The sequence below is a fragment of the Brienomyrus brachyistius genome, chromosome 9 (assembly GCF_023856365.1).
Source record: "Brienomyrus brachyistius isolate T26 chromosome 9, BBRACH_0.4, whole genome shotgun sequence".
Classification (NCBI taxonomy): Eukaryota; Metazoa; Chordata; class Actinopteri; order Osteoglossiformes; family Mormyridae; genus Brienomyrus; species Brienomyrus brachyistius.
Genome location: NC_064541.1, coordinates 21,678,493 through 21,699,006, shown reverse-complemented (window position 1 = coordinate 21,699,006; position 20,514 = coordinate 21,678,493). Strand labels below are relative to the sequence as shown.

Genomic DNA, 20,514 nt, shown 5'->3' with positions numbered 1-20,514 from the left:
TGTAACCTCTCCCTAATTCACCTTAAGTATGAGACACACTACCTTGTCCCTTTACTACCCCTCCCATATTCACCCTAAGTGTGAGACACATCCCCTTATGCCCTCACTACCCCTCCCATATTCACCATGTGTGAGACACACTCCCTTGTTCCCTTACTACCCCTCCCATATTCACCATAAGTGTGAGACACACTCCCTTGTCTCCTTACTACTCCTCCCATATTCACCATGTGTGAGACACACTCCCTTGTGCCCTTACTACCCCTCCCATATTCACCCTAAGTGTGAGACACACTCCCTTGTCCCCTTACTACCCCTCCCATATTCACCCTAAGTGCGAGACACATCCCCTTATGCCCTCACTACCCCTCCCATATTCACCCTAAGTGTGAGACACGCCCTCTTGTGCCCTCACTACCCTTCCCATATTCACCATAAGTGTGAGACATACACCTTGTCCACCTGGTGACCCCTCCCAGATTCACCATAAGTGTGAGACTTATCACTTGTGTTCTTGGTGTCCCCTCCTAGATTCACTGTAAGTGAGATGTACCCCTTATCCTCTTGAAGTTCCCTCCCCTTCTCTAGATTACACATCCTTCTTCAGTTATTTAAAATGCTGTATGGACAACTGAACAATAAGTATTCCGTAAATTGGGTGGTGTCCAACCTTTGGAGAACTTCACCCAAGACTGAATCCCTGCACCTTATTATGACTGTCATCCACAGCCAATTTTATTTTATTTTTTAAATGTCAGTGTATTTCGTGTAGCAAATAATCATAGGGTCAGTTCAGGCAACCAGACCAGCGGAGATCTGCTTGAAATGCTCATAGTTACTCATCTAGTTCTCATTTTCATTTGCCTGCTAAGGATCATGTGATGTTTCTAAGTAACTTTCGTAGTAGATCTCACTAACACACATCTTACTAGCACATTACTATATGTGCAGGGAAATACACTTATGACTTTGTTTGATCTAATATTTTACAATCACACCATTTTCACATGGATAGATTAATACGAAAACGATCAGTTTTGATCGTAGGCAAGATTGTATGCAATCCTATGAGCTGTGTTTTGATTGTGGGATAATCAGATAATTATTAATGGGGGGAAATTTTGAGGAATGTTCTGATCCTGCTTGCATCGTTATTGCCTTTGTAAACCTAGCAAAGATCAGCAGCTCTGGTCTATTAGAAAGCAAGCAGGGAAGTTCACAGTCATGGAGTTATAGCCCTTGTGCTGCCTCTCATCCCTCTTCATGCTGGGATCTCTGACAGAAACGGTTACTGAAATAAAGTAGGGCTGAAGGTGAAGTTTAAGTTCCTGAACTTTAGTTAATTGTGCAGGAGAAGGTTTGCTGGTAGATTGTGCTAAATAAATGTAATGCATCTACCTCATGTGTTAGCAAACCGCTAGTACATTCAACTTACTGTACTGAAACAAATAGGGTTAATCTAAGGTTTCTAATAAAAGCACAATATGTAACCTTGACACTTTTTTGAGATGATAAATATTTGTGACACCTGAAAATGAACACCTTTTGTGAGCATTTGTCCTGTAATCACATGCCATGACTGATTTCTGCAATCATTCTCAAGCAGTTCTAACATCAGAGTCAAATGGAGATCTACCAGTATGCTGTAAAATTGCTCATGGGAGTTTTACTTACACAAAAATGCTTTTGAGGGCAGAATGAAAAATGATCGGTACAGAGAGCTAACCAATCAGATTGTAGAAGAGGTGGGCCCAAGCAATTAGAGAAGGCAGGACCCAGACATCTGATTGGTTGCTCCCTCCTCCCCTAGTTACATCGACCCATCACATCTTCAGTCTGATTGGTTCAGAGCGATAACCAATCATATTTCATTCTGCCCTCAAAGCATTTTTGTGTAAGTAAAACTCCCAAAAGATACAATATTTATACAGGAAATGATCTAAATGATCTGCCGCAAACAAAAATATTTCAGTATTTATCTACTCAGGTAAGGTGTCTGTCATTGATTGGTCTGATTTGCTAATTTGTTGGAGTCCCTTTAAAGGTTCCCCTTGCTTATAGAATAATCTTTCTGACCTCCCTTGACTCTGACCCCTGTTATCTATATTTACATCCGAGACCTTCATCCCTGCCCTCATTCCTCTGGGATCAGGTTTGACCCAACAAAGCAATACAGGCCGTGGTTTTTACATGGGGGCCCACATGTTGCATGCGCCCCCCTGCCCCCCCAGTCACCAACGGCCCGACATAGCCCCCCCTGTATATATTGCATGCAATTGGCTGATGCCAGCCCCTCCTAGAAGGCTGAATGTTATTAGTCTGTCGTGAGATGCCATGTCGTATAAAAGGATTAGCTATAGTGGATTGTTGATATGCACTTTACTTCCGTTTCTTAACTGGCAAAGAGTGATGTGCAGAAAAAAGACAAAGTCCCTTTGCACTCTCTCTCATTCTCTCTAACTCTCCCCTTTACTGATCTCTGTTTCTCTGACTTCTCGTCCAGGAATTCTGACTCGCAGGAGAATTATTTTGATAATGCTAACCTTAGACAATGGTAGAACTAATAATGTTTTACTAATGCTATTATTATTGCTAATATTACTGGTATTATGTAATTACTTATATTTACTGACATGTTAACTTCATGCACACAGTAATAAATTATATGCATATTATATATAGCAGCATGCCTAGAAAACAGTATTGTTACCCAAGTTTGCATTCCTCTTTAAAACCAGTGTCTGTCAATGGACTCAGGGAAGCGTTCAGTGTCAGTATTAATACAGCTATGAAGATATATTCAAAAGTCTGCAAATATTTCTTAGCATACTGAGCGTACTAAGGTGGAACCGCTATCTTTTTGCAGTGGTTTCCCTGAAGCTTGTTTACAGATGCGCTGATCTGCTGACCCCAACCGTTATACTTTAGCCATGTTTTCATGACACGCTGGCCCCTCTCCTCATTCCCCCATTTCTTATGTGTGTGGTCAGCACTAAGCCAGCCTCCCTGCTTGGAAAATGCCCACTGAGTATCTGTTGGGCGTTTCAGGCAAGCGAGGGTCACTCTAGGGGTCGTTGCTCTGGGTTTCCTTATCTGTGATGTAATCAGGGAGCGTGTACTACATGTGCTTCACTCAGCAGCAGGAGGTGCCCCCTGGTGCCAGGCAGCAGCAGGCCTGGGAAGCCTGGCTTGGCACGCGGTGTCGCGCTTGTGACAATAACAGTCACCTTCCTCCTGCACGTCAGTCTTCAGACGCCTAGTGAACTATTCCCGAACTGCCCCCCCCCCCCCCCCCCCCATCCCTCGGGCCAATCTGGGGTCACTTTGCTCCTTGGTTTCCATTAGGTTTGGCTTCTTGTTACTGTTCGGTTTCTGCTCATCCTTCTTCATTCCTGACATGTGCTGTGAGGTTGGAGCCTGCAGTTTGCCGCTTTAGCACACTGCTAACATAGCTGTATTATCATTGACCTGCTGAACTTCGCTGGGGTACATTCCTTCTTGGTACTTTTTTGCTGTGCACTATATCTCAAAGTTTACTAATCTTAATACTTTTTTGCACTGTTCACAGACTTCTGTAAAGAAAAGTCTTTTTTTCCCTCTGTTGAATGGCTGAAAATAATAAAGAATGATTTTGAAAAAGAAGTAGCAGCGTGTGACATGTGTTTTCCATCCAAAATGTCAGTGCATTTGGATGCATGCGTGGAAAGTACAGTTTTTTTTTTCCAGTGGGCAGCTTACACCTGCTCTGCGGATTACAGTCTGCGGACAGCACTGCACTCCCAAAGCCGGTTACAGCAGATGCAGAAGACCAGGGTGGATGGGAGATCCCGCCCCCACAATCACCCTGGTCACATGCACATCCCTGACCTCTGTGGACTGACTGGCTTCTCATGCTCTGCAGTGGATTGAGCTGGTAGAACCTGCACTCATTTGCCACTTTATTAGGTTATAACAAAGCCAGCTAGATGCCATTCTGCACACCACTGTGTTACTGAGACCAGAATTTTGATTCAACCAATTAGTTGAGTATAAAGAGTCACTGTCACAAAGTACTCAATTAGTTGGTTGAAATAAAATCCTGGTCTGGATTTTTACTTTCTGGACCTGAACTCTACACCTCTGCAGAAAAGCCACAAGTGCAAACATTTCCAGCTCAGTAGCACAGTGGTGTGCAGAACAGCATCTAGCTGGCAGCAGCCAGTTAGTTGTTATAACCTAATAAAGTGGCAAATGAGTGCAGGTCCTACCAGCTCAATCCACTGCAAAGCATGAGAAGCCAGTCAGTCTTTCTCCTCTGATCTTGCTTATTATCAAGATTCTCACACACGGAGCTGCTGCTGACTGGAAGGTTTTTGTAATTGCACGATTCTCTGTAAATTCTCTGCGATGGAAGTAGTAAGAGGGTGGCTGTTTCTGAGATCTTGGGATCTACCTTGGCAGCACATTTAAAATCACTTAGGTCTTAACTGTTCTGGAGCTTAGCCAAACCATAGCTGAGCCTCGAGATCCTGTCTGTGTGCTGTATGTACTCAGTTTCAAACACAGGACTCTCTGTTTGGGGGCTGTTTGCCTTAACAAGCAGGTGTACCCAATAAAATGAACACTAAATGTATTTAAGCACTAAAAGAAAAAGTTGTTAGTGGAATGAAATGGGAATATTTCCTATGAATTTTTCATTTACATTTGATTTATTTAGCAGTTGCTCTTCCCCCAAAGCAGTGTACAGTTGAGAAAGCAGGGTCAGTCAGTGTCTGGGGGAATCTGGGGTTAAAGGCCTTGTTCAAGAGCTCAGTGGTGATGTGACCCTGGAGACCCTGGGCCTTGCAGCGTTGACCTTCCAGTCACTGGCACAGGGACCTAATGCAGTGAGCAACACAGCGCCCCCTAGTGTAGTATGCTGCATGTCAGGAAAATGATGGACCTATTGAAAATCAGCGTTTAATCCCAGACGTGCTAATGCCAGTATAACCCACCTGCTCCCCCCCACCAGCCCCCCTTCTGTGCAATATTCATACCAGAGAGATCTCATGCAAACACCCACTAGGATATTTTTATGCAGGTCAAAGGTGAGCCTCTCCATTCTACCACCTCATTCCTTCACCTACCCTTCACAGTTATTTCTGCCATAGGTTCATTTAAACTAGCATGATGTAAACCTTTACCCTGTAAATATACCTGAGTGTGGACACAAGTTGGCACATTAGCAACCGATAGCACAGTGCTTAGAGGAAAGCATGCAGACAGTATTGTTTTTACAAATACTTTATTAAATGCATTAAGAAAATACAGAGATAAAAAGGTAACGGTAGATGAGGGTGTTTCTGGGTGCGATGAGGGACTCGTGCCAATTCATGTAATGTGAGATCAGCACAGCTAACATTTCTGACATTATTTACAGTAGCCTGAAGACAAACGGTCATTTAAAGAAGCCCCCAGACTTCACACTGGAGTCACTCTCATGCCAGGTTACAAATTTGCCGGTATAGATGCAGTAGATACAACCTTTAGGGAAATTAGGTATATTTAAGCTGAATATTTAAGTTAAAGAATAACAATCAATAATAGTAACAGAGCAACAAATGAAACAGATGATGAGAGGAGGTCGCAAACACTGAGCTGTGCACTGTTAATGCCATTCCCTGCAGAAGCACGTGGGCCTCCTCAGCATTCCCATCCCAGCGAGTGAGATAATGAAATTTTCCAGCCCACAGTCTCCCCCTGCTGGCCAGCCTGGAGAATTCAGTCCGGCTTCACAGCGAGGGGCTGAAGAGGGTGAGGGGAGCAGTGTTCTTCCCCTCATCTGTGTCACAGGGGTTGAAGAAGGGGAAGATGGGCTGAAAAATTGTGCCCATGGAGAAGGAGAAGAGTGAGGTCATGGTTATGGCGTTGTAGAAGGACACCTCTTCTCTCTCACAGTCTAAGAAGACCCCTATCCGGGTGGGACGCACAGCAGCTTTGACAGGGGTGGGGCATGGCTCAGTGCATGCCTGTATGATACCTCCCTTCAGAGCCAATGTCCAGAGCCCATTGGCTGTGGTGCAGGAGTCCATCTCACCCCTGTACACGTCCTCCCTGGCCACACCTACCCTCCAGGCAGTCTTGAGGCCTACCTCTACTTCCCAGTAGTGCCTCCCATGGGTAAATCCCTCCTGCCCCAGCAGGCAGTAGTAATAATGGAAGCGTCGGGGATTGTCCGACTCGGGCTCAGGGGGTGTGTCCTCTTTGTCCTCAAACCAGACTGATGTGGAACAGGGCGAGAGGCGGAGCAAGGGGTGAGCGGTGTCTGCATCGAAAGTGAAGGTGGCAATATCTGCGGGAGCATTGAAAGAGTGCAGATCAATCCATGACACAGAAGCGGCACTGTAAGTGTGAATAGTATAAAATAAAAACAGGATTATTGGCAAGAAGGAACCAGATATGTGATACGAATAGAGCACAATAGCTACTTGGATAGAGGGAGCTTTTCATATGTTTCCAAATCTTGTACTGCAACGGGCCAATGAACTGTCCAGCCTGGATTTCGGCATTCACGGCTGAGGGAGGAACGAAATTCACCTGGCACCTGCCAACAGCAGTGGGGGATGGGGGGGGTTTGGCGGGGGGGCGGGTGTGCAGATGGCTGAGTTAGTGGGAGATAGTTAAAAGCGACAAGATAATAGCAAGGATGCATGTGTGTCTAAGAGGAGAGAGGGCAGGGATGGCGAGGCTACGAGAGCCAAGTTGTGCATAAATGTCCAGCAATTACCTTTTCAAAAGGTCCTTGATATCCTACATGGGAAAAAAAAGTGTTTATGTCAACATTCCTAAACACAAACAACTATGGACATGCATATACCGTTGATTAACCATAAATGGAATTAAAATTTAAGCGGTAGTTTGAAATAAATCAACACAGCATGAATTATGTAAACGTTATACATATCGCTGATGTTTACATAAAGTCCCTTTGTACCTCTCTCTCTTACATTTAAGAGTTTTGCACTGTCCTCTTCCTTTAGTTTGCTGTTCAGCGTCTCGATCGCTCTTTCAAGGTCCTTCCCTTGCTCTGAGATCTTTTTCTCTCTCTCCCTGAGCAATTTCACCCTCTTCTCTTTCTCCTTCGTTAACCTTTCTATATCCATCTCTTCCTCCAAGTCCAGAAAGCGATGCAGGTTCCGATACTCGCTTCTGATTTCCCTTTCCAAGTCATCAAACGTGTTCTGCAGAAGGACAAGTTAGCTTAGTTAACTCTTTCAAATTGTCTTGCAGGACTTCGTTTGTCTTTTACTGTGTCGCAACTTGAACAATTGGCTAACCTACCAATTAGCCAGCCTTCACCACCCTCACGTCAGGAGAATTTGTTTTGAAAACATATAGCACCGGACTTTTAATATATAGGTTCCACATACGCACCCCGTACCCAAATTTATGTTGTCCCATGGGCGTCGCTGTCATTAAATCACATTTCATAATTATTCGTTTGGACCCCCCCCCCCCACATTTAACATAAAATATTAGTTTATGCCAGTGTGTCCCCCCCCCCACACATTCAAAATGCTTCTGACGCCCCTGTATTGTCCTATTTTAGTCATATTGCACAATATGTATTGTTTTTTGGACTTCGTCTTGTGTGTTTGAATCTTTGCACTTCATGTTCCTTTGTTACTGCATAACGAATAACCCCCCGGGATAAGTAAAGTATAACAATAATTATCAGAAATGGACGGGACACATTGCCTCATTCTTCACAACTGAACTAAAAAATTGCATGGAGAGGAATCGTTCGGAATTCGTCTTAAAAGCAGTGCAGATTAGGCTGACACCGCCTTTACTGGTACCTCCACTGACAGAGCCTGTGCGTACGTTTCTCTTTCTGCATCCCAGCATTCGTCTATTTCATGTTTTATTCGTTTAATGGCCTGTATCAGCTTTTGCTGGAACAAAAATACAGAGAAATTCCATGTGAGAATTAAAATCATAGAACTGTTTGTGCAATACAATATATTTATTTTGGTTTATATAGGCTACGTTCTATATATTTAAGCACATACGTGATTGTGTAAATAAGGAATTAAATTACAATTCCAGCCTTCTGTTAATAAGATCAGTTAAAGTAAAAAAAAAAAAATGTCAAATTTCAGTGACAGTGGTCTCACTGACGTCAACACACAAACCCCCAGCCCTTACCTTATGTTCAGCTAGGAGATTTTTGTTAAAGCAGTTGTCTTTGGTGTGATTCCGTGACATCCCAGGTGTCCGTAGTCAGAGCTATATAGGGTGTACTCTGAATGAACGGGACGGCAGGACTGGGGAAATTAAAGAGGGGAGAGGTGGGGGTTATTGTGACAGAAATAATCGGGGGCTGACTGAAGGACAGAAAAAGGCATAGAAAATATGTGCAATATATAGGCTATAGACGTGGGAGTCAGACAAGCGGAAACAATAAGGATAAAATACACCGAAGACAACTATAAAAATCGTGCCTCCTATTAAAGTATACAAACATAAAAAAACAACTACCTTAAAGGACAATGAAATGAGTTATGCTGCTTTGGCATGTATTTCTTTCACTGGCCATAGCACTAGGCAGTGGGCAGAGTCCAGGGCATAGCAGAGATCTGGCAGTTGGGAAAGCTTCTATTTCCGTCTGAGTGTTTCTAGAAACGGAGAGAAGAGGATGGTTGGGGAGTAGCTCAGCACATAAACCGGTGCGGGGATTTATTTACACAGGCTGAACGTTGTGGCGAATTATTGTATTTTTTTTTTGTTGTTGCTTCAGCAATATTCTGTACTCCAAAATGTCTTGACAGATAATTCCGTTCACCTACTGCGTACCACGCGCAGTCGAATTTCTGCGCAGCACTATGTCAGACTAATATGCATCCAGCTTCGTTGAAACGATAGGCTACGTACTGCATAACCTACAGACATGCCTGACTTAGGAAGAATGAAGTGCAAAAAACATTTTCTAAAGCATCACTTCAGATCATCACGAAACGATGGCTTGTAGGGCGCTTGTTTTATTTTCCCTCCAAGATTTATAACTATAAAAAACAAAACTATATGCTAGCTCCATTTAGGCTGCTTTTTAAATGATTATATCCGTTAATGAAGTTATTCTCATCAAATCGTTGTTCACATCACAACGAAAGAACCAACCTCTAAGTTATTAGGATCGCTTATATGCCACAATTTAGATGTAGATAAATAATGAATAATATTAAGAAGCTCATTTGCATTAAACATAGAATAGAAAGTAGCCTGAAGCTCAGCACTAAATAGCCGGCCCCTCACTGACTGTCTTTTCCGAAAATAAGATATAAAAGGCATTCGTTTTCATTCTGAACGTCAGATTATGGTTAATTCTTAGAGACCTCAATTTTTTTGCTTATTGCGATTGGTTTTGTAAGATAATGTTAGATCGGGCAGTTTAGTCCCCAAGACGGAAGGTGGCGCTATCTAAATATCAGGGATACAAAAAAACACAGAAGAAAAAGATTACAACCGTTTTCTTTTGCAGGAAATGTGTAATAATAAAGATAAACAAAAACACTAGTGAGACCGTTTTCGCCAATTTATGGAATTGTTGTGAGTATTTTGTGTTAGTAATTTGTTCATATGAATAATATATATTATTTTACCGTGGATTTAACCGTTTTTGTTGTTGTAGCACATTAGCTAAAATATACGCTAACTTCTTTATTGCGATGGATACTATATGGAATAAACATTTGTGCCATTTTCTAATTTCTTAAAAATAGTAATATTTATTAGATTTTCGGTTATGGTATATCATATTTATAACTCACTTCTTTCAGAGAAAATGAACGGCCAGGCTGATATGGACGTGGATTACAAGCGAAAATACAAAAACCTGAAGCGGAAACTGAAATTTCTCGTTTACGTAAGTTTTTGTTTTTATGTTACCCTGTAATTATGTCAATTTCCTAGGTAATCGGCAGTAACTTCTTATTCAGATTTCACCATGTGCTTTTCAGGAGCAGGAATGTTTCCAGGAGGAGTTGAGGAGGGCGCAAAGGAAACTGCTCAAGGTGTCCAGAGATAAGAGGTGAAGCGATTTTCAGGCAGTGAAATGGGTCTCATGTAAAAGTCTAATGCAGTACTGACCGGTGTTTTATGCTTTATGTCAGCTTTCTGTTAGATAGACTGTTGCAGTATGAGAGAGTCGACGAAGATTCATCTGGTAAGCACCTGCTCCAGTGTTCTCTATATTAACTTTCTTTTATTATTGTCTGATTTTTTTATAGTAATGTTTAATCTACAGCAGTGCTGCTGATAGTGCCATTGTTATGACATTATTTGTGGGTCTCTTTGCAGATTCTGAGGCCACAGCTTCCTCAGATAACAGTGAGGGGGAAGGACTGAAGGACAGAGAGCGGGAAGGTGTTAAAAAGTGAGCATGTGAGACAAGGCCTCGGTGACTGCTGCTACTCCCAGAGCTCCATGCTGTTATTTTCTTGTTTTGATGATTATATTGTGTCCCCCTCAGGAGGAGAGGCAGCCCTGGCATTCCCCCCCTCGCCTCGTCTTCATCGCCTCATCTCTCCCTTCTTTCTCGCCCTGGGATGAATCCTCTCCAGCCTGCAGCATCCACACCCTACCTCAGTACTGTGAGTTCATGGGGTTATTGTCACTGGGATGTCTTCAGGCCAGGCAGGGTCATTGAGGCCGTTGGTTCTTTCTATTGATCCATTGTTTGTTTGCACCAGTGTTACTCTTTTTCTCATTTTCATTGAGTTAGTCGTGATGTCTAAATGTTGTGTTTAATTTTGGCCATTTTATTCATGTAAGTTTTTTTTCCCTCCCCCCCTCTCTCCATGACTTCACTTTCCCCCCTTACTGGAACATTTTCCTGGTATGTGTGGGTGTCTGTCTGCCTGGTGTGTTTTTGGTTTGCGCAAAAAAAAAAAAAAAAAATGACACCTGCACGTATTCTGTGCGTGTGGTGGGTAGCTGCCCTTCCCCCCAGAGTATTTGGCCCCCTCCGCTGAACGAGGGAAGAAAGAGAGAAAGGCAAAGACGACCAAACACAAGAAAGACTCTGCGGGGAAGGTGAGAGAGAGAGAGCGAGAGAGAAAGGGAGGGAGAGAGAGAGAGAGAGGGGCGAGATGGAGAGGCCTACATGACACACAGGAGTTCATCAGGCATTATCATCACAAGGCTCTCTAAAGCTGGCTCTGGTCCCTGACAGGTGCAGGTCTTGCTGCTGTCACGCAGCTTCAGCCGTTGTTATTGTGTTCTGACAATGTTTTTAGGTGCTACATTGCCCCCAAGTGGTGGATAAGGGGTAATAATATTCTACAAACTGAAGCACCTGGACATGGGTATTTTACAGAGTAAGAATAGCATAGATATTTCCATTGCTTCTGTTTTCATTAGACCTGTAAAAACTGCAGCCCTGTTGTATTAATACCGAAAATTGGTTTTATTGCATGTCCAGAATGTTATACTCCACTTTTTGTCCTGCGTGTTTTTCCCCTTTGATCTTTCATTTCATCCTTTGCTCATGCTACCCCTCTTCTTGTCCTTCCTTCTCTGCTCTCCAGGCTGTGGGCGCTGCAACTTCTAACTACCCCTCTTCTGCGGCTTCCCCGGCCCCCTCTGGCGCCCCCTTCAGCTGGGTGCCCAGGCAGATGCTGAGTGGAGACGCACCAGAGGACGAGGGGGAGAGTGAGGGAGACAGCGACAGGGCTGAGGAGGAGAGGGGCGAGGGAGAGGAGGCCGAGCTGGTCATCGACATTCCCAACGAGTGACGACCCATGTCAGTCGCCTCACGCCTCCCAGGGCTTCACTCATACTATCGTCGGTTGAGCAGCTGGCATATAAACAAGACAAACCACTGCAGAGCTTGTGTTTATATGAAAATGAACCACGTCGCAAAAGGGGCAACATCGCTGCCCCCTCTAGGGCTTATCTCTCACGCATATAAAGATGCTCTGCAAGTGTGACATTTCACAACAGCTGCGTTGAAGTTCATATGACAGATATGCCGTGCGTAAACGGCTGAAGGTCGTTAGAAACGTAACGAGAGACGTTTCGGTTCTCCTCCTGCTGAAGACGTTTCCCCGTGGATCCACCAGAGTTTTGATATCTCCCTGTCTTCTGTTGAAATCTTTCCGATTAAACGTTAAAGTAAGTTTAGGCATTTGGGGGACATGTTTCAAAGCTGTACTGATTCTTTTTTTTTGTTCTTTTTGCAGAGAGCACAAGATTGGATTATTTTTTATTTCATTCCTTTTTATTGTAATTGAATTTAACACCGAAAAGGTCAAATAAACCCACTATTTCAAATCAGTGGTCTGTGTTGCTCACATTCTGATCTTCAGACGCAGCTCATTGGTCGGCAGGAATTCCAGGTGCTTATTCTGTTTCTTGTGAGGGTTCTGGCATCTTATTCAGGTTGAAATCCAAACATACTTATGGTGTCAGAGGGTCAGGTATGCACGCCTTGTATGCCTTTCAAAGGGGCTTCGGAGCCACATGGCTCCTCTCTGTGATGTCGCAGTACCTGCTGCGGCACAAAGCTTCCTCCTGCAATGTGCATGCTATCGTATTACTGGTGATTATTCTGTTTACAGCTCAGCACGATCGAGAGCATTAGTGCTGTGTGCTTTGCTCTAATGATCTGTTAGGCTGAGTGTGTCTGTGGGCTGGGAACAGTTGTGCTTGTCAGTCTTTCACTTGCCCAAAGCAAAAGCCAATGAGGAGAAGGCGCTGTCCCGGAATGCAGATTTACAGGTACTGGTGGAAGGTGTGGAGATGGACTCGTTTAGGTATTAGGTGTTGTTAGAGCCTATGTATGGCATGCTGGGGTGTAGCTGGGAGGGGCAGGTTGGTAGGGAGGGGTAGAGATACGCGGAAGAGATTGGGCTTCTGGGTGTGGTGCAAAGGTGATGCAGGGAAAGCAAGGGTGTGCACTGCTCCTGCACCTCGGCTATGAAACAGTCGGTTGATCTGAGGAGCCCTTCAAATCGTAGCCAGAAGGTCTGCTCAGGTGACCATGTCTCTTTCAGCTGCCGGCGTTCGAAGCTGGATTCTGGCCGGGCTTTGTTTTGGCATGTCAGTGCGAGCGGGAGAAGACGTGGCAGCCTCTGAATGTACACAGAGCTTCCATAAAGGGGCGCCCCCCGCAGGCTTTGGGGGGGAACAGCTGCAGCTCCTCTGTCACAGCCCTGACGGTGCGCTGCCGTTCGCCACCCTCTACGATGCTTCTAGCGATGTTACGGTCTACTTGGCGTTTAACGTTGCTGGGGGTCCGGAGCGCGTGGACAGCGAGGGAGACGGACAGGTATGTGCCTCAACAGGGCTTTCTGTCACCCTGCTTGGCTTTGCTGGGCTTGTAGTTTTGCTGCCAGTGCTGGTTCTTATAAGGGACAGACACGTCTCAACAAGTTTTTGTTGTTTAGTTTGTGCTCGCTGCGATAAAATGTGGACGTGACTCTCAAGGTGACTTACAGACAGACAGTTTTCTTTAGTGTTTTTGAGAAAGTATTTCAAAACTGTTCCAAACATTAATCTGTGGCTAGTTACCATAGTGAGCATTCTTGTCACTGCAATTAGGGGTAGTAAGGAAGACTGGTTGACAAGCAACATTTGAAGGGTTATTAGGGAATTAGGAAATAAACTAATTTATTTATACTGTGCTTTTAGAAAAGAGCTTCAATATCATTTCATTGCCAAATGCCTAAAAGTTGATTTTAAAACCAAAGGTATCTGAAATATACTGGTTTAATGATGAAAGTCAAATACGTCCAGCAAATAGGAAGTTCACAAAAGTTCGCATGTGAAAGAACGGGTGCAGGTTTAACTGGCAGAGTACCTCAGGATTCAGAGCCTCTCCATGTATGGACCACATCAGAAACACACAGGTGAACAAATAAAACTTTAGAGAGGCAAGGAAATATAAGTTTACTTTGAGTTCTATGTCTGCATTGTATGTAAATCAGAGTAGGAATTGCTGCTATCACAACAACAGCTTAGTTGGTTAGGTTGCCTTTCTAGTAAACAGGAGGTCTTGTGTTTGAATCCCAGTAGTGCCTTTGAGTGATGGTGTGTGGTACAGTGGGTTAGGATGCTATACCTATGATTGGATGGTTGTTGGCTCAAATCCTGGAGTCAGCAGTGTAATTTCACCACTAGGGTCCTTTTCATCAAGACCCTTAACCCCCCCCCCCCCTCCCCCCCCCCGATTGCTCCAGGAACCGTCTAACCATTTTCTTTGGGTAAAAGCATCTGCTAAATAAGTCAAATGTAGCTATTGTCAAGAACCAATTGTTATTATTATGGCTCTGTATTCAAAAATAGTCAATAAGAAAAAAATGGAGGTTAGCATGTGCAACTAAAGGATAAAGTTCTGTGAAGGCTGTATAATGAATAGAACTCATTAATTGATAACGCAGCCATCTAATTAGTAAAATGATAAATTAGACTGACTCAAGTGATTGCTCGATTTCTTGTCTGAAAAGGTTATCCAACAATGGCAGCGTGTGAGATGATTACATTCAAAAAGTTTTGTCAGGTGGCTGAAGGAAGACGACGTTCAAGGGTAGGAAAGGGGAAAGACTGAGTCACTGCAAACGTTTCTGTACAGCAGTGCTGAAAATGGATCTTTTTTTGAGATTTTGGTTTATTTTTCATTTCTGAAAAAATGAAATGTTTTTTTTTTCCAGATTTTATTTTATTTAAATCAGTGTCAATAATAACAATGGTAATGATTTATCCTCTCTTCTTTTGTCATGTTTACTTTTGAGGATGAGGAGGATCAGCCAGCCTTGCCACTTTCCTTTCTAAGACCACAAGAGGGAACTGTAGCCTCATCAGACACTCACGCCCAGTCGTGGGATGCCACTGTGTTGGAGTTAGTCCAAACAAATGCTTTTCCTCGGTGCCAGTCCATTGGAGGTGATCTGTATGTGTTAACTGGCCCACGCCCCATGGATCCCTTTGAAAAGGGCGGCACAGTCGCCCTTTACTGGTTGGCTTTGTGCTGTGCTGCCCTGGACGAGGAGAGAAGTTTCAGTTTTGGGGTGCTGGACAAGAGGGAAGAGGGGGCCAGGGTGCTGGGCGTCGGAGCGCTGCAGGAGGAGCTCAAGGCTGCCAGTCTGTTCCCTGGTGGCTGTGGAGATGCTGATGGGGCTCAGGAGTGGGAGGACATGCTGGAGAAGGTGGCAGAGAGGTTCGCCGCACACTCACAGGTGAAGATGGAGGAAGGTCCAGTTCATGACTCAGCTGCTGCTGAAACAGAGAATGACTCCGACGGCCCGTTTCGGTTCCTGCTCTCGTCAGCCTTGTACCTGGTCTCTGTCCCGTTCTGGCCGGCCGCCTCCAAACTGGTGCAGCTTCCTGAGCAGGTGTCCTATGTGCTCCAGGAGGAGCTGGGTATACTCTCAGCTGTGCCCTATGACACGTTCCTGGTTTCCTACAACATTATCTCCGACGCGGCGGGCGGAGTCTCGTCCGTGGGGAGCCTGCTGGGGAGGGTGGTGGGGGGCTGTGGCTCACTGGTTTACTCATGCACCTCCCCTCTAGTGGAAACACTCATCACCAGCTTCATGGAGGGGGTCACTGGGATGGGTGTCCTGGCTGGGGATGGAGTTGGCATCTTTGGTGGGCTTGTGAACACGACGTGGTCGGCATCCACGCTTATTGGTGGGACGGTGCTGGAGCAGGGTGAAGGATACGTTTGGGCTCTCTCCTCAGAGCTGGGCTCCCAGGTGATGAGTATGGGAACCGGGCTGGGAAAACTGTTAGTAAAGGGGGGTAGGGGTGTTAGCAATGTGGTAAGTTTTGTGGGAGTGCTGTTGGGAGGGGCTGTAGACCATTTTCTGGAAGCATTTGGGAATGAGTAATGTATTTTGTTAAAGAAATCTGATATGTACAAATCCCCGTAGTTAAAATTCTTTGAATGGAGTGTAACTACAACATAAATGATAGTTAGGAGTTGAAATATAAATTGTTCACTACACTTAATCATTATTTCTAAAAAGCTCAAGAGGTGAGACGAGAGAACGTTGTATTAGGATTCAGGTTATAATAGAAATGCAGGCAAAGATTTTGAATCTTGTGGCTTACAAATGATTTCTCTGAGTGAAAAAATAAAAGCGATGCAAGTCCTCAGAGCTGAAGATAGGAAATACCCCCAATGTCCTGGCTTTGCTCCTGAACCCATGTTCAGTATTAATGACAAACTGTAATGCACATCTGCAGCTAGACACACAGAAACACGAAGAACTGAAGAGGCCAGATCTGTAGCCTCAAGCCCTTGGGGATGGTGGGATTATTCTCTTCTGATACCACTAGGTGGCACCAGATAGTCAAACAAAGAGCACAAGGTGCCTCCATTATGATAAGGCTTTGAGATTTCTATGGATCTGTAAGTGGTTCCCGCTGGTCCCTCCTGCCTCAGATTGGTGTCCCTAGAGATGATGACATGTGTCCTTTCATTATGTATTTTATTTGGATAAGGTCAAACAATGAAAAACCAATGCAAATACCTTTTAATTGTTACAAATAAATAGAATTAAGTCATTTTCAGATGTCATTTTCTATCATGCTTAAGTGAATTTCCATTTGCTCACAGTATTTTATTTCTGTTGGCTTCTACCTAGTGTTCACATTAGAGCATTTAAGTCCGTTGTTCCATGGATTTTGGGTCATGCATCAAAAGACGTCATATTCATTTCATATGTAATATAGAAATGAACATAATAAAATGTATATAATGACCAAAACACTTCTACAAAATGGTCTATGGTGTCTGTGTGTGTGCATGAGAGAGAAAGAGAGAGAGAGAGAATTTAAAACTGGGAGTGCATACATATGTGTTTCGTTTTCTAATAAAGTACACACATACTATTAGTAAAATTGTCCAGTTATGTATTTTCTTCAAAGTATTTTAAACAGTATTGCAGATTTCAACACAACTGATCACAATTTCTAATGAATAGGTTACAGGTTGTGGTCCTGTCATCGGACTTGCGGCCACATGTCTTAAACACTCGGGTGAAGAGAGGGGCGGAGCTGTCAACTAATCACTACCTGGTGGTCGGTTGGCTCCGCTGGTGGGGGAGGAAGCCGGGCAGGCCTGGCAGTTCCAAGCATATAGTGAGGGCAGAGCTTCTCCCATGTCCCAGGGGAGGTGGGGGACATTGAGTCCGAATGGGCCATGTTCCGTGCCTCCATTGTGGAGGTGGCAGACCGGAGCTGCGGCCGTAAGGTGGTCGGTGCCTGTCGTGGTGGCAATCCCCGAACCCGCTGGTGGACAGCGGTGGTAAGGGATGCCGTCAAGCTGAAGGAGGAGTCCTATTGGGCCTTTTTGGTCTGTGGGACTCCAGAGGCAGCTGATAGGTATCGGTACAGGTAAGCGGAATGCTCCATTGGTGGTCGCTGAGGCAAAAAGGTGTGGGAGGAGTTTGGCAAGGCCATGGAAAACGACTTCCGGATGGCTTCGAGGAGATTTTCACTGTTTATGGTGGGGATGGGGCACTGGTGACCTCAACTCACCATGAAGTTTTGGGTTGGTGGAGGGAATACTTCGAAGACCTCCTCAATCCCACCGACACGCCTTCCAGTGAGGAGGCAGAGTCTGGGGACTTGGGGGTGGACTCCCCTATCTCTGGGGCGGAGATCGCTGAGGTGGTTAAAAAGCTCCTCGGTGGCCGGGCCCCAGGGGTGGATGAGATCCGCCCGGAGTTCCTTAAGGCTCTGTATGCTGTGGGACTGTCCTGGTTGACACGCATCTGCAGGATTGCGTGGACATCTGGGGCAGTGCCTCTGGACTGGCAGACCGGGGTGGTGGTCCCCCTCTTTAAGAAGGGGGACGTGAAGGTGTGCTCAAACTATAGGGGGATCACACTTCTCAACCTCCCTGGTAAGGTCTATTCGGGGGGTCTGGAGAGGAGGGTCCGTCAGATTGTCGAACCTCGGATTCAGGAGGAGCAGTGTGGTTTTCGCCCTGGCCGTGGAACAGTGGACCAGCTCTATACTCTCAGCAGGGTCTTGGAGGGTTCATGGGAGTTTGCCCAACCAGTCTACATGTGTTTTATGGACTTGGAGAAGGCATTCGACCGTGTCCCTCTGAGAGTCCTGTGGCGAGTGCTCTAGGAGTATGGGGTGCCGGGCTTCCTTATAAGGGCTGCTCGGTCCCTATATGACTGGTGTCAGAGCTTGGACCGCATGGGTGGCGGACTCGGACTTGGACTCGTTTCCAGTGAGGGTTGGACTCCATCAGGGCTGCCCTTTGTCACCAATACTGTTCAAAGCTTTTATGGACAGAATTTCTAGGCGCAGCCAGGGCGTTGAGGGTGTCCGGTTCGGTGACCTCAGGATTAGGTCTCTGTTTTTTGCAGATGATGTGGTTCTGTTGGCCTCATCGGATTGTGACCTTCGGCTCTCACTAGAGCAGTTTGCAGCCAAGTGTGAAGCAGCTGATATGAGAATCAGCACCTCCAAATTCGAGACCATGGTCCTCAGCCGGAAAAGGGTAGAATGCTTTCTCTGCGTTGGGGAGGGGGTCCTCCCCCAAGTGGAGGAGTTTAAGTATCTGGTCTTGGTCTTGTTCATGAGTGAGGGAACGACGGAATGGGAAATCGACAGGCGGAACTTTGTTTTCTCCATATCAACCTATGTTTGGAAAGCAGCCAAACCTTCCAGTTGACGTTGCTTTTGGTCTCAATTTTGGGGAGAGAAAGAAGCAGGCGCACGTGCAGTATGTGAGGAATCGCAAGGAAAGCCTTTCAAAGCTACAACAAAGCTGCCGGACATAGTTCAAGAAGTGCTCTTCAAAATAAACACTATTTTGACAAAAAAAAGTAAGGGAATCCAAGACTGAGGCTGGAGATCGTATTTTAGTGAGAAGTCCGTGGCAGCCATAAATTGGCTAATAAATGGAGTCTGACAATTCACCGGGTGGTAAAACAGGTAAAAGATCTTTCAGCTTATGTAGTAGTTCCATGTACCACTGATGGTCCAGAAAGGGTGTTACACAGGGACTTGGTATTGCCTTGTGGGCTCTTGTCTCCTTCAGTTCCTGCAAACCCAAAGCCAGTGGAGTTAAAACCGGCAGAGGGAGGGGTTATGTTCCCTAATGGAACAGATTTTGGGAGTGTTAGTGGACATAATGACAAAGACATCCCACTTTGAGACCTCGAGGATGATATTAAGCATTACCAGTCTTACTGCATGCCAGGGCAGGATGACAATGTTGCAAGATGTAAGCAAGCAAGTAAAAAACATGCAAAAGTTTGGGCACCCTTGCTTAAAATATCTGTTACTGTGAATAGTGAGCAGAAGAAGAATTGACAAAATACCAAAAAATTAAAAGAGCTTAAAGCTAGTTTGAGTGCCCCAAGATACTTGAAGTGTCACATAATGTTTACCAAGGTCCCAGATATTAATTAGCTCGTTAGGATGATAGATAGATAGATAGATAGATAGATAGATAGATAGATAGATAGATAGATAGATAGATAGATAGATAGATGGATAGATAGATAGATAGATAGATAGATAGATAGATAGATAGATAGATAGATAGATAGATAGATAGATAGATAGAAACTTTATTAATCCCTCGGGTAGATTCCTCTGGGAAATTCGGAAATTGGCTTGTTCACAATCATCATTCAGAAACCCTAGGTGATGCAAATTGCAAATCTGTATAAATCCTCTGACTCCACAAGCCTTGTCCCAACAATCAGCAGCCATGGGTAAGCAGCTGCCTAACACTCTGAAAAATAAAATAATTTATGCTCTCAAAGCATGAGACAGCTACAAGAAGATAACGAAGCGTTTTCATGTAGCAGTTTCCTCAGTTTGTATTGCTAATTAGACAGTGCAGTTAACAGATTACACCAGTAACTGCTTCGTAAGGGCGTGTCATTTGTATGGTCCCCAGCCTGTCCACTTCTCCAAGAAGCTTTTGAAACACCATCTAGCATACAGTGCGATCGAGAAGGAAGCCCTAGCCCTTCTTTTAGTCTTGCAACACTTTGAAGTGTATGTAGGGGATTGTGCTGGTCCAGTGGTCGTATATACCGACCATAACCCTTTGGTTTTCCTGGCCTGAATGTGTAATACTAACCAGCATTTAATGCGCTGGGCTCTAATCGTCCAGTCATTTAACCTGGAGATTAAACATAAGAAAGGGGTCAGTAACCTTGTGGCAGACACCTTCTCCAGAACCTGACACCCCCGGTTACTCGCAACTCATTTGTTGTTCCTGGTTTTCTGTTCCTTTGTTTTTCAGGGCCCTTGATTGAATTGCTCATGCTTGTGATTGTGAACACCTGAATGGGTTCATTCTTGTGGGGGGTTTATGTGCCGTTAAAGTTTGGGGGGTTGCCCTGCAGGGCCTCCGGACGTCCTGCTCGTCGCCATTCGCCGGTTGCTCCCTTCGGCTCCGCCTCCTGGACCTGGCCACGCCCCCTGTCTTCGATGCTACTTCCTGTTCCTGGAAAGAAAAGGCCACAGCTGGTGTACATCAGGAACTCTGCTCATTGCTTTTGGTTATTGGTT

General features: G+C 44.9%; 3 protein-coding genes and 1 long non-coding RNA gene across 7 annotated transcripts; 2 read left to right on the top strand and 2 right to left on the bottom strand.

Annotated features, from left to right (window-relative positions):
- Positions 1 to 5,246: 5,246 nt before the first annotated feature.
- si:ch73-54f23.4 (zinc-binding protein A33) lies at positions 5,247 to 10,023 on the bottom strand. 3 transcript variants are annotated; one of them, XM_049024872.1, is made up of 9 exons: positions 9,907 to 10,023; positions 8,500 to 8,636; positions 8,167 to 8,285; positions 7,818 to 7,913; positions 6,966 to 7,199; positions 6,746 to 6,768; positions 6,447 to 6,562; positions 6,111 to 6,310; positions 5,247 to 5,834 (listed from the first exon to the last, which is right to left on the bottom strand). In XM_049024872.1, the coding sequence occupies exons 3-9, from the start codon at positions 8,224 to 8,226 to the stop codon at positions 5,751 to 5,753; spliced, it is 813 nt and encodes a 270-aa protein (XP_048880829.1). In that variant the 5' UTR covers positions 8,227 to 8,285; positions 8,500 to 8,636; positions 9,907 to 10,023; the 3' UTR covers positions 5,247 to 5,750. The 3 variants fall into 3 exon arrangements, with proteins under 3 accessions (XP_048880829.1, XP_048880828.1, XP_048880827.1); XM_049024871.1 differs by lacking the exons at positions 8,500 to 8,636; positions 9,907 to 10,023 and having other exon boundaries at positions 5,247 to 6,310; positions 7,843 to 7,913; XM_049024870.1 differs by lacking the exons at positions 8,500 to 8,636; positions 9,907 to 10,023 and having other exon boundaries at positions 5,247 to 6,310; positions 7,818 to 8,285.
- Positions 9,418 to 12,294, top strand: ino80e (INO80 complex subunit E). Of its 2 annotated transcripts, XM_049024873.1 has the most exons (9): positions 9,419 to 9,567; positions 9,798 to 9,883; positions 9,978 to 10,048; positions 10,131 to 10,183; positions 10,318 to 10,393; positions 10,490 to 10,610; positions 10,954 to 11,052; positions 11,547 to 11,761; positions 12,201 to 12,294. In XM_049024873.1, the coding sequence occupies exons 2-8, from the start codon at positions 9,803 to 9,805 to the stop codon at positions 11,751 to 11,753; spliced, it is 708 nt and encodes a 235-aa protein (XP_048880830.1). In that variant the 5' UTR covers positions 9,419 to 9,567; positions 9,798 to 9,802; the 3' UTR covers positions 11,754 to 11,761; positions 12,201 to 12,294. The 2 variants fall into 2 exon arrangements, with proteins under 2 accessions (XP_048880831.1, XP_048880830.1); XM_049024874.1 differs by lacking the exon at positions 10,954 to 11,052 and having other exon boundaries at positions 9,418 to 9,567.
- Positions 12,295 to 12,424: 130 nt separating this feature from the next.
- Positions 12,425 to 16,730, top strand: LOC125748576 (endonuclease domain-containing 1 protein). The gene is made up of 2 exons (XM_049024869.1): positions 12,425 to 13,288; positions 14,751 to 16,730. The coding sequence occupies exons 1-2, from the start codon at positions 13,001 to 13,003 to the stop codon at positions 15,846 to 15,848; spliced, it is 1,386 nt and encodes a 461-aa protein (XP_048880826.1). The 5' UTR covers positions 12,425 to 13,000; the 3' UTR covers positions 15,849 to 16,730.
- On the bottom strand, positions 16,467 to 19,599 carry LOC125748582 (uncharacterized). The gene is made up of 2 exons (XR_007399599.1): positions 17,038 to 19,599; positions 16,467 to 16,756 (listed from the first exon to the last, which is right to left on the bottom strand). It is a non-coding gene; the product is annotated as an uncharacterized LOC125748582 (long non-coding RNA).
- Between the last annotated feature and the right edge of the window lie 915 nt (positions 19,600 to 20,514).